Raw genomic sequence first — 13,407 nt, forward strand, 5'->3', positions numbered from 1 at the left:
GGGCAGACTGTACTCATAACCAAGCTGGTTTCATCCCTACCCCCCACTCCCCCCGACCCTCCGCCTGTATTATTTCGAAGGGAATTCCAGACGTCATTTCATCTGTAAATATTTTCAGCATGTAACTTTTTTTTTACATAAAACGATGACATGCTCACATTAATAATCATAATGCTATAATCATATTAATATCATCAAACAGCCAGTGTTCAGATTTTCAATAGTTCATAATTATCATAAATGGTTTCTTTGTTTGCATTTTATAGTTTGTTTGGATCAGGATGCAAATAAGCCCCACACACAGTGGATAAAATTGATAAAATTAGCTGGTGTGTCTTTTAAGCCCCTCCTTAGCCGTAGGTTCCCTCCTTGCAATTTCTTTATGCGAGCAATTAGGTCAGTTGTCCTGATCCGAGTTTAACACACAGTGGATTTTGCTGAGTTCCATTTTAGTACTGAGTGGTATTCCATAATGTGAGTAAAAATTTGTTAATCCATTCACCTAAACATTTGGGTTGTTTTCAGGTTTTGGCAATTAATTACAGGCAAGGCTGCGATGAGCTTTCATGTACAAGTCTGTGTGGGTAAATACCTAGAAGTGGCGCAACTGGCTTATCTCACAGGTAATGGTTCACACTCTAAGGGTCCCCCAGACTGTGTTCCAAAGCAGTTTTAGCATTTTACATTCCCGCCACTAATACAGGAGAGCTCCAGTAGCTCCAGCTCCTTGCCAGCATGTGGAATGATCAGTTGATAAAATTTCAGTCATTCGAATGGGAATATAGTGGTCTCTCCTTGTGGTTTTGACGTCCATCTTCCTAACGACAGATAATGTTGAGTGCCTTTTCATGTGCTTATTCGCAATCCTTGTGTCTTCTTTGGGGAAGTGTCTGTTCAACTTTTGCCCGTTTTGTATTGAGTTGTTTTCTTATTATTGGGTTCTAAAGATTATTTATATAGTTTGGATACATGCTCTTTATCAGATAATTGTCTTTCAAATATTTTCTCCCAGGCTGTGGCTTGCATTTTCACTTTCTTGACAATGTCTTTGGAAGGGCAGAAGTTTTTCATTTTGATGAAGTCTAGCTTATTAGATTTGTTCTTTGTGGCTTGTGGTTTTTGGGGGTTTTTTTGCATCTTATAATTTTTAAATGTTAAACTAAAAAATTAAAAGGGATATATCCACACGATGGAATATTTTCCAGTGATAAGAGGAAATGAGCTATCAGGCCATGAAAAGACACGGGAGAATGTTAAATGCATATTTACTAAGTGAAAGAAGCCAGTCTGAAAAGGCTACATAGTGTATGATTCCAACTATATGACACTCTGGAAAAGGCACAACTATGGGGACAGTAAAACGATCAGTGGTTGCCAGGGGCTAGGGGCGGGAAGGGGGGAGGGATGAATAGGTGGAGCTCGGGGGCTTTTCTGGCAGTGAAACTATTCTGTGTGATACTGTGATGGTGGCCACATGTCATTATACATTTCTCAAAACCCACAGAATGTACAGCACTAAGAGTGAGCCCTCATGGAAACCATGGACTTCACTTAATGACCAGTAATGGCTCATCAATTGTAATAAATGTTCCACCCTCCTGCAAGACGTTAAAATAGAGGAAATTGGGGGTTAGGAGGAGGAGTGTATGGGAACTCTCTGAACTTGATGCTCAATTTTTTCTGTAAACCTCAAGCTACCTCCCTTCCCCAAAATATAGTCTATTAATTAAAAAAATAAATAAAAGGAAACGATGCCTTTGAATGGTAAGGAAGCCTAATGATTTTAGAGTAACTTAAGCCCCTCCGTGCTGAAGACGTTTGGCATTTTGGGCTAACGGCCAGTGGTGATCTGCCCCCTCCCTTCCTTCTCTGCTGGGGCATCACCGTTCCCGCGGCTCCTAGACTTGAACTTCAGTTTTCCTCCCCTGTCTCTTCACCCTCCCACATCCAATCAATTGTCACGTCTGCCAGGTGTCTTCCTACGGTTCTCCTTCCAACCCTGTTTTCTACGTCTCTCCGCTGCACCCAAATTAAGGCTCTCATTATCCCTGACCTGGATTTTCTGCCAGCCTCCGGCTGAATCCACTTCCTGAATCCTAAGCCATGCTGGTCCTGCACAGAATGTTAGCATCTTCCGAGGTCTAGACTCTAATGTTCCAAGTCATCTCATAATCCCAATATTGTCTTCTTTACGACAGCAAAAGGACGGTTCAACGGATGACCTCGAGTGTCATGCATGTGTCGCCTGCCCCATTCTGTATTTCTAGGGCAGGGTCCCATGATTGTGAGCACCGCAGTGGGCCATAGAGACCTCCCCCCCCCAAATGGAGAGGCTTGGAAGTCATGATCAAGGGCAAAGACTGCCAAGTCCTACTAACTTGGTCTCTGGATGATTCAGAAAATCAGGATCAAGAAATGGAAGTGACAGGGCAAGTACCAGCACCTCTAACACCAACCAAACAAAGCTGAGCCTCATAAATCCTGGGACTGGGATAAGAGAGAAGAATGCAAACAGCGACTTGTCAGGGAGGACTCCAGGCCGGTGCAGAAAGCGGCCGGTCGCCACACAGGGCGAGGAGACAGCTGCAGCTGAGCCTGCTGTTTTATTTTTGTTGTGTGTAAAAGCATTACAGCCCCAGTCCAGAGCCGTGATACAGTTGATAGGCTTGGAGTTTGTTTTCTCACATATTGAATTCTTGAGGAATCATTTATTAAACCTGCTTTTTCTCTGGGCTATCAACTTTCAGGAAAACGGAACTCAAAAAAAAAAAAGTCTTTTAACTTTTCCCAAGCAGAATCTTACACAATCCAAACCTTATTAAAATAAACACCCTGCCGTAGGATTTATACTCCAGAACGACCTGTTTGGAGGTTGTGTACTCAGAGGACATTTTGTAAGAGCAGAAACATGCAGTGATGTTTCTTTCAGATGTTTGCGTGTATATTTTTGTCCTATTCTGTGCCCATGTAATTAATACTGATTCAACAGTGTTCCAAGGTGATCACCTTGGTACCAAACGCTATGGCATTATCCGGAACTATGCTATTGTGTAAGTGCATTTAAGCTTTGAATAAGTTCCAAATAACTCAGACCACAAGATCCGAGTTCTTGGGGTGTTTTCACAGCGCTGGTGGCTTCCTGCACTTTTTAAGGTGCTTGCGTCGTTGCTAGGGCCCGGCTTTCCTTTCTCTGCCTGAAAATGGAAGCACTTCCTTTCTTCTTACTGTTTGAAGCTGGAACGTGTGGGCCCCTCCTGGGCTGAGTGTTTAGGAGAAGAGCAGGATGGGCCCCATCCTAGTAACTGAACCCTAAGCATCCACTGCGGGGAGGGGGAGGCAGGGGTTGATACGTAGCTGCATCCAGAGCCTGGGATGCTGGGGACCCGCCCATTGTCCTGGGTTCCTGGCACATTAGCCACAGCGTCTGTGATGCATGGTGGTTGTCAGGCTACTTCCCGTGTTCTTTTTGTAGGTGAGGAAAGGCCATCTTGGAGAGAGCAGATAGCATGTCTGAATTCACTCATCTGGAACACTCTCACTCAGATCTCAAAACTCTTTCCACCAGATGAGAAACACAAAGTCTAAGGAAACTGCAGTAATTCTTTTTTTTTTTTTTTTAAGGAGTTACTGAAGAAACTTTATTCACAGAACAAGTGTGAAAATGTCTTTTTATTGGTATTAAAAGGGAATTTTAAGGCTGTAATACCAGCTCTTTATTCCTTAAAGGGAAGCAGTTACTATAATGATGTACTTGGAGCCACACGGCTAGTTAGTACCTTCCCTCTTCATTGGGGAACCATGAAATCTCTTATGTTCCCCCAGGAGGGCAGTTTTCAATGAGAAATTGCTACATTTGTAAAGAACATTTTCCAATTGACCATGATGAAAAGATTTTATCCACATCTACATGATGATGACAAAATTGGACATGACTAAAAGGTTTGGGCAGCCCAATTCTCAGAAACAAAACCTAGAAACAAATGTCATGATACCCATAAAAATGCCTTGATGTGTCACAGGACACCAATCTAAGCCTTTAATTCACATTCCAGTGCAGATGGCCTCAAAGGTGTTTTGGATCAGCGGTTTTTTATTTTTTTATTTTTATTATTTTTTTTAGCAGAACAGCCCTTTTCTCAAAATTTTACGTGGAACCCAAATATGTAAACAAACTGCAGTAATTCTGTCTCGGAGAAATATTTCGTTCTATTCAGTGAGATTTGGGATGTTCTGAAGATAAACAGAACCTGGCTCCTCTCAGAAGCTGGGTTCGACACTGATTCAGAAATGTTGCTCACAGTTTAAAACAAATAAGAGGGGCGTCTCCTTGAGGGGCTGCCTCGGGTGTTACCTCATCTTGCTCCCAGACCTTGTCCCACTGACCATCTGCTGAGGAGAGAAGTGAGGGGCAGGGAAGAGGAGGAGGAATGGGGGCAAAGGAGGGTGCTGATGGGATGGGATGGGATGGGCCACTCCGGCATTGCCCTTTCTAGCTCTTCACTCCACTTTTGTGACTTTAATCTTCTGGATGAGCTTTTTCTATATTTGAGGTACTTCTCCTAGGGAAAAACTTATGAAACTTTATGACACTTGGCGTGTGGAATCGGTCACGTATAGGAGGGCTTACCGCTTAATGCTATTTTGCTAACGTTAGAGTTAACAACTTAAGAATACCATGAGGTTGATGTGAGTGTAAGATACTGATCTTGATGTAGTCAAAACTGATCGGTAAACAGTACTTGACTAGTTAACTAGGGCAGCGGCATGCACCGGTCAGAATTATAATTTTGTCCCAAAATATTTCAGATGCAAAAGCCCCTATTACAGCTCCTAACACTCTCGGGAGGCACCCGCAGTGTTAATTTAAACAACTTAAGTAATTGTATGTGGAACCTAAAATATGACACAAATGAACTTGTCTATGAAAAAGAAACAGACTCACAGACGGAGAGAACAGACTTGTGGTTGCCAAGGGGTGGCGGGGGAGGGAGGGGGAAGGACTGGGAGTTTGGGGTTAGCAGAGGCAAACTATTATATATAGGATGGATAGACAACAAGGTCCTACTGTATAGCACAGGGACCTATATTCAATATCCTGCAATAAACCATAATGGAAAGGAATATGAAAAAGAATGTGTATATATGTATGTATAACTGAATCACTTTGCTGTACAGCAGAAGTTAGCACAAGATTGTAAATCAACTATACTTCAAATAAATAAATAAATAAATAACTTCAGTAATGCTGTAACTTGACACCACCATCCCTCCAAAACACATCACTTTCTCTGGAGGGGTATGGAACACTTGACCGTGAAGATCTGACCTAAATATATCAGAGTATTGGTAGTCACTGGGAACTTTTCCCCTCTGTTTATCACTTAAGATTGACAAAGTAGGAGAGGCATTTTGTTTCCTTCCCTTTTCTTATGACTAATAAAACAGACACAGCTTGTCCAGAAAAGGAAAGTACATACTTGCTTCTGGATTAGGACAGAACTGTTTGGAGAATGGCCTGCGGAAGCTTTGTACAGCTTTGTGGAGGACACAAATTGGCAGAAGCAGTAGCTGCAGAAATCACTCCAGCCTTCATGTCTGCCCCGTAAGCGGATAAGAGCTCTACCACGAATTTTGAATTTTGGGTAATTGCCAATCTTTATGCTTGAGCTTTGACGAGTGGCCATACCATCCGATCTACACAACGCATTAATACCTGTGAAATTGACGATTTCCACCCTTGTGAAAATGCACCTCTTCCAGGGCGTTTTGACTCTCTTTATGGTCCTTAGGGCGTCCACTTGCATGGAAGGGCTTTGTCTTGGAACTAATTTCCCTTCCATCTCTAATTACTGGTTACCTAGTAACTGATACCCTAATTAGCTGATTTTTTAAAAATCCCTGTTGTAGAGCTCCTGTTTCATGCCTTTTCCATGGGGGTTAGAAAAGTAGCATCAAGAGCTATCGTGGTAGAGTGGGAGGGACACAGGCTTTGGGATCCATCAGAAAGTCAAGATGTAGGTTATAATCAGAGAGCCACCTGTGCCCCTTGGTATTGACCTTCAGGTGTAACCTAAGTTCTCCAGTTAATAGTAAAATGGTGATCATAACAGTCATTTCACAGCTTCACATGACCCAGTGAAGACGTGCCTGTGAAAATCTTTTAACTGTGAGGTTCTACACAAATATTTGTTATTTCCATATTCCATTGCCTTTTTAGAAGACAGCTTTATTGAGACAAAACTCACATACTATACGTTTCACCAAAATGTACAATTCAGTGTTTTTTATGTGCACCCATCAGCACAGTTTTAGAATTTATCATCTCCAAAACAAAAAAAAAACCCACAAAAAACAAAACACATACTCTTTAACTACAACCACCCTATTCCCCTCCACTGCCTGTTTAATTTTTACTTTGGATTTGTTAACAGAGACTCTCAGCTAATTCTTTAAATTAAAATAAGATTACTTGTGAATGACACTTAAGATACTGTTTCCCGTGAAGAATGTCTCCAAAGGCTTTCCAGTTAATGCTCTAAGTGCGCTGGCAGGATGAGGCACGGGAGCTCAGTGTTTGTAAATACGTGATGTTAGTGGGACCATCACAATTCCCAAGCCAGGTCTGTTTGTAGAAGCACAAAGATGAGGCCTCACTGGGAGCTGAGAAGGGGCTCATTCTGCTGGTGGATGCGGGGGAAGGCTGGGAGGAGCCAGTGGCCGCTGTTTGTGCAGAGAAGAAGGATGCCGGCTCTGGAGCAGGGCTTCCACCTCCAGGGAAATACTTATTATCAGAAAGCTGCTTTTACTTTTCCTTAACTTTCTACGCTTGAGCTTGACTTCATACAGCTGAGGGAGAGGGGGAAAGAGCTAGTACCACAGCCCCTCTGCCTCATGTGCGACCCGCACGTGACTGGAGACGTGGAAGCAGGGTGGGGTTGGCTGGGAACAGGAACTCAACCTTGGCCTCCGTTCCTTCCAGGTCGCCAGATCCCACCGTTGGACCCCCATGAAAACGGAAACAACGGAACAATCAAACTGAAGCCAACCTCGCAGGCCGGCCGGCGGTGCTGCTGACCTGGGACTGGGGTCCCCTGTGCTTGAAGAGGCCGGAGCTCCCCTCCCCGTGTGCTGCTGCGGGGGCCTCCCACCCTTGGTGGCCTGGCCCCTGGCTCAGAGGGAGGTGAGACCCGCAGGGAACGGGGCAGGGAACATCCCTGGAAAAGGATTCTACAAAACTCTGGGAAAAACCACCACACTGCCAGAAAAGGGCCTTTGGTGCGTGAAATTCACTCAGAGGGAATGGATTTTAGGTATTAATTATAGTTGAGTTTTTTTGTTAAAAGCCTCAAAATATTCTTAAATTTGTACAAAAGTCTTACGGGCTTATGTGTGTGAGATTCTAAACTGGTGTTCCACTCTGATTTCCTATGTTTCTAACCAAATTTCAGGAACTTCTTCAGTGCCATTGCCTTAATTACTCAACCAACCTCCACTGAAAGGTTCATGGAATTTCCCTTTCAGTGGAGTGTAATTGGACCATCTGCTGTAGACTTGCACTGTTATGAAAGTGGAGAAAGATGTATTAGGAACTATTATCTACATCTGTGACTTTTACTTGATGACCATTTTTCTAAGTTTTGGTCATATAAACCAACCAACCAAATCTGACTACAATATATCATGTCATTCTGGGATTTGGAGGCCTGGTTTAGAAGTCACTGGAGTCACTACTGTGTAAACTGTGACAAACGCAGGGTATAAATATTATTCCAGAGACCACCTGGTTTGCATCACCTCCACAGTAATAAATTCCCACTCTCTTAGGGAAGTTTCACACAGAGTATTATTTTACTAAGAGAGTTTGTCATAGTGTCATATCCGTGGAACAAATTACCTGGAGGATGTTTGAATCTAAATTGTAGGGCAAACTTCTAATAATATCAATGAATAATAGGTTACAGGAAAGCCAGCCAGAGGAAGTACCAGCACATTAAGATTCTAGACCCCCCAAAACTGCAAAATCAGAGAAAGTCTTTAAGAAGATGCCAAGCTTTGGGGGTGTGGGTATTAAGGCTAACCAGAGGGCCAACCCTGGAATGCCAGTTGGCTGAGAACAAACTTCAGTGAACCCTCCCTTTTCAGATTTCCTGTCTGCTCAATTAATTAAAGATGTCTGAATCCAATGAAAGGAGAAGGAAACAAGGCATGGAAAGGAGGCAAAGCTATCCCCATTGAAAATTCAAATCCTGTTTCCATTCTAACTTTCATAAAAACCTGGGATCAAGAAGCAGTTGGTTTCCTATGAGGGCTCATGTCGGGAGGTGATTCTTGGAGGATATTCAGATTGGTGCCTTTTTGGGGGGTGAGATGTGGTTGATCACGCAGTATGGCATCAGGGCCAGCTGGTACCTTCAAGGCTCAGCAAACATTAATTGAAAACCTACAATGTAAAAATCAGGGAAGAGATCATAACCTGAGTAAAAACCTCGAACTTTCAGTAACCGTGCTTGAGTCCTGCCATGCTCTGCCCCTGAGCCCTGGATGGGCGGGGACGCTGGGTCTGCCATCCAAAAAAGCGGGAGTCCTTGAGAGACCAGGGCCGAGTTCACACTTCTTCATGTGGACTGCAATCAAGAAAACAGGTCGAAATCTCAGATTTAGGTTTTTTAAACTCGAGAATGTGTTGTCAGTTTGATGTTCTTACCGCTTCATCCAGCTTGCAAGAGTAACTTGACAATCTTAGGACGTGAACGCTGGAAACACTTATTTTTGGTTCAAGAGTGCCTCTTACCTCTCCCAGACGGGTTCCTCAAAAACTGTTAGCAATTGGCACGTGGATACCTTGGCAGGGCCTTTGCAGGGATTTTTAGGGTTTTCTTCACCTTGTCACTATTATGGGCTACCGTGATTCTGCTTGCAGGCCAAGCGATTATCTTGCCTCTTTCCAAAGTTAAAAAAAATGTGGGTTGCAAATTCAAATGACCTAATTCCAGGTGTAATGTAGGCTTATTTTGGAATCTTTCATCATCCATCTGTCCCTGAGGACCTGGGCTTGTCTCTAGACAAGGTTGCCTAGCTAAGGAGTTTACACAGCCCAGCAAGTCTTCAGTGCTCGCATCTTGCATAAAACAGCCGGTCTTAACCAGCAAGCTACCCACCCATGAGCCCATGACTTGATTTCAGAAGCCCACGAGGGTGGGAACCACTCTTTTGCCTTCCTGTATGGCCTTAACTATTCAAGCCGTCAGGCGACAATGTGTCTATAGTCAGTCCTTGGAGCAATTGGTAGAAAGAGTAGATGGCACTTGGGCACACACACATTCACAGGAACACGGCGTCTTCCCTGAAGATAGGTGCTCGAGCCTTGTCCACAAGGAGGCTTTCTGATCTTCCTTTATTTTGCCTTGAGATTACTTTCTGGCTGTTCTAATCTTTGAACTATAACCACGTAATATCATGTAAAGGCCTGGAAATTACTGTTGCTCCAAAATGTCAAGCAGCATCCTTTGCCCAATTTCCCCAAATGTGCTCTTTTCCTCTGTTTTCCTTCCTCTCCTGTGCGGTACATGTGTGTATATGTGTAAATATGATTTCATATTTGTTATGCCGACATGTGATCCATTTCACTGGCTGAGTCTGGCTCGTGACTCTGTGTCATGTAATGCAGGCATGGGCTCTCAGAGGGATTATTTCCCAGTGGGAATCTCTAAAATGGCAGTGGGGTCATGCAAACATTTTACGTACGCACATAATTGACCTGCCATTTTCATAGTGGAAAGTGGTACATCAGGGCGCTAAAGATGACTTCCCTTGCAAACCATAGACGGCTGAAAACCTAAAGCCAGCCTTTAGCCAAGCAAAGGGCTGGGACCCACCGAGGACCGAGGGAGGCTTGGGTGACCAAAGTATGCCCCCTGAGATCAAGGAACGTGGCTTGTGATGGCTGAAACTGGCTCCCCTCAGGGGCCCTGCTTCTCCCTGCTCTTCCACGCTCATTGCAACTTGAAGAAAGAGTGGGCTCATAAATAAAAGGACTCCAAGCCTCATTCAGACCTATTAGGTTCTGGTTTAACCATCATTGCTGAAACCAGACCCAGTGATCCATTGTCACCGCTCAGTTGTGTAAACTGCTCCCTTTCTCGTGTTTTTGTAAAGAGCTTCTGTCTGGGCTGGACCCAGTTCTCATGTATAGAAGACGCCGCTGCAGACATTAGGACCTTTCCACCTTATATTCTGTAATAAAGCATTGCCCTCCACATCGCCCAATTGTATCTGTTATTTTTGGTTTAACACACACTGATTCATACTAATAAATATTTTAAGTTTTACCAAGTTTGTCTTTTTCTTATTATAATGTTCGGTTGAATAATTTTTTTAAGTAACTTGCTGGCTGTGGGAGGGTTTGGAAGATCAATCTCTCTAAGCTTCAGTTTCCTCACATATAAAATGCAGAAAATAATTCATATGCACATATCCACAATTCTGGAATCCCAAAAGCTTTGGAAGGGACTTTTTCTTAAGTTTGATACGGACTCATTTGGCCATAAAACCAGACCTGAACTGATGTGATGCTATTTATAGCTACTTATCCAACCAGGCGGGGATGAGGGGGGAATGTCTGCACATTCGGTTGCAGAATTCCTGCTGTTTGCTTGTAGGATTCGATCCCTGACTCTGCTGCATGTTCTGTAATAGATGCACCATATTACTGTTATAAAATCCAAACAAAATTCTGAATTCTGAAAACATCTGCCCCCAAGGTGTCATACAAGGTATGATATCCACCATATAAAGCTGTAGCATCTACCCTGCAGGTGTCCTCAGGATTCAAGGAGAACATGCGTGTGAAGAGGGCTGCCCATGGGGGCTCTGGGCAGCCAGCAGGGCCCTGTGTACACAAACGTCGACACCCTCAGTGCCTCCTGAGTGGGCTTTATGGGTTTCACTCGACAGAAAGCACCTCTTCTGGTCCCGGCACGGAGCAGGTGCTCGTAAACGAGAGCAAACACGAGTTTAGCGACCTGCTTTGCTCCAGCTACTGTCCCAGGTGTTTTACATCATATGACCTCATTCTATTTTCACAACCCCCTTTATCAGGCAGATACTATTATTCTCTCCATTCTACAGATGAGGAAACCGAGGCCCGGGAGGTTAGTAAGTCGCCCACGACCATAGACTGGTAAGAGAGGCAGAAGTCAAATGCTAGCTTCTGTTATCTTCTCCTGTCTTTTTTAATTAAAAAATTTAACTTTTTTTTGTTAATAAACTTTTTTTTTTTTTATTTTTGGCTGTGTCGGGTCTTCATTGCTGCACGCAGGCTTTCTCTAGTTGCAGTGAGCGGGGGCTACTCTTCGTTGAGGTGCGCGGGCTTCTCATTGTGGTGGCTTCTCTTGTTGTGGAGCATGGGCTCTAGGCGCACGGGCTTCAGTAGTTGTGGCACGCGGGCTCACTACTTGTGGCTCGCGGGCTCTAGAGCACAGGCTCAGTAGTTGTGGCACGCGGGCTTAGTTGCTCTGTGGCATGTGGGATCTTCCCGGACCAGGGCTCGAACCTATGTCCCCTGCATTGGCAGGCGGATTTTTAACCACTGTGCCACCAGGGAAGTCCCAAATTTAACTTTTTAAATTAAAGTATAATTAACACATAACAGTTTCAAATGTACAATAATGACTCCATATTTGTATATCTTGGGAAATGATCACCCACAATAAGTCTAGTTAACATCTGTCACCTCACATAGTTACAATTTTTTTTTCTTGTGCTGAGAACTTTTAAGATCTACTGTCTTAGCAACGTTCAAATACGCAACATGGTGTTATTAATTATTGTCACCACACTGTCCGTTCTATCCCCAGGACTCATATATCTTCTAATTGGAAGTTTGTACCTTTGATGACTTTCTATTTTCCCCTTTCTTTACTCTCATTATAAGGACTGTAAAAATAAAAGAATGAAGGAAAGGAAATCCACATTCACTGAATGCTTCCCATGAGCTAAAGCCTTTCAAACTGTATCTCATTTTATCCACAACATGAATCTGAGAAGGAGGCACGATTGTTCTCATTTGTGCAGGAGGAGCACAGAGGGTTCAACTGGCCTTCTGAGGTCTACTTAGTTGGGGAGCAGGACAGCCCCCCACCATGCTGAGGCCAGGCTACCACTCTTGCATCTCAGGAGGAGGTGCTGGCCGGGGGTCCAAGGGTTAAGCAGCTCAGGCTGGCAGAGCTGAATCACGATTAACGAGATTTCACTCAACTATTACCTGATCCCAACTGCGGGTGTGCTGACCCCCCACCCACTGCTCAGACTACTTAATGTATCTTTTCCTTGTCCCTGACTTTGACATTGACCCCATCACTCAGCCGGGACTCAAGTTCTTCACTGGCTTTTTGAAATGGCTTCTGGATCAGCGTCTGACTTTACAGGGCCCGAGGCATTGAATTCCTTCAGAGAACCCAGTCCCCAAACCCTGTCCCCAAGTGGGCCCTGATGACCCAAGGGTGGCTAGTGTTCTCTGCTCGCCTTTACCTTGAGTTTTCTCCGGATTTGTACCTATTCTCTCCTTTTTTGCTCCTTCAGAAAAGGATCCCAACTCACTTCTAAAGCATGTCCCAAGCTTTTTTTTTTTTTTTTTTTTTGCTTCCATCTTAAAATTCCCTCTGCACTGTTTTCTCCTCTTGTTCACTTACACATATGCATAAATTGTCTCTAGGTTTGATAAACTACGGTCCATCTCCTTTTCCCCATCAAGCTACCCTCTCTTTCCTTCACACTAATTGAATTCTTAAAGGAGAACCGTGACCTTCTATTCACTCCTCACCTGAATTTAGGTACCTAATTGCCCCACCACTGCCCTCTTTCTTCTCACTCCCCCCACTTCCCCAAGGGCACCCGAGGCTGTTGATTTACCTCCTGATGCTCCTTCTCTGGCCTCTGGCCTGGGCTCCAAGGCTCCATTGGCTCCTCCCCCTTTACACATACCTGCTCAAAGGCAGGTACTTCCTGCAAATCCATGCTCCTAACCCTCCTCCATTGATACCCCTTCCTAATGATCCCTGCAATCTTAGGATTTCAACTATCGCCTCTGGGTGTTTGTCTTCCACATGCTGGTCTGGCCTGACTTTTCTCCGGAGATCAGACCTTGATTTCCAGCTGCCAGGTGGGTGTCCTGCCTCGGGTACAACGCCCCTCTGGGCATGCACGCCCCGTTCCCCTGTTACCTGTGTGTCTCATGCACTGCTTTCTCCCAACTGCCCAGGCTCCGCATTCGAGATTCAATTTCAGCTCCTCTCAAGCATTTATCAAACAATGTAAATTCTATGTCTGGAATTTCTCCAACCCTGAACACTCTTTCCACTGTCCCAGTTGAGGCTTTCAATATGTTCTCTCTCAACTATGCGATCGTTT

General features: G+C 44.2%; 1 protein-coding gene across 1 annotated transcript in view; it reads left to right on the plus strand.

The window, feature by feature from the left end:
• RAB31 (RAB31, member RAS oncogene family) overlaps positions 1-10,328 on the plus strand; it is a 107,770-nt gene extending 97,442 nt beyond the window's left edge. Inside the window, exon 7 of the mRNA XM_082355075.1 lies at positions 6,980-10,328. Coding sequence (XP_082211201.1) covers positions 6,980-7,074 — 95 coding nt within the window. The 3' untranslated portion in view covers positions 7,075-10,328. The remainder of the gene's footprint in view (positions 1-6,979) is intronic.
• The last annotated feature ends 3,079 nt before the right edge of the window (positions 10,329-13,407 follow it).

The sequence above is a fragment of the Balaenoptera borealis genome (assembly GCF_965194805.1).
Source record: "Balaenoptera borealis genome assembly, chromosome: 14".
NCBI classification, from domain to species: Eukaryota; Metazoa; Chordata; class Mammalia; order Artiodactyla; family Balaenopteridae; genus Balaenoptera; species Balaenoptera borealis.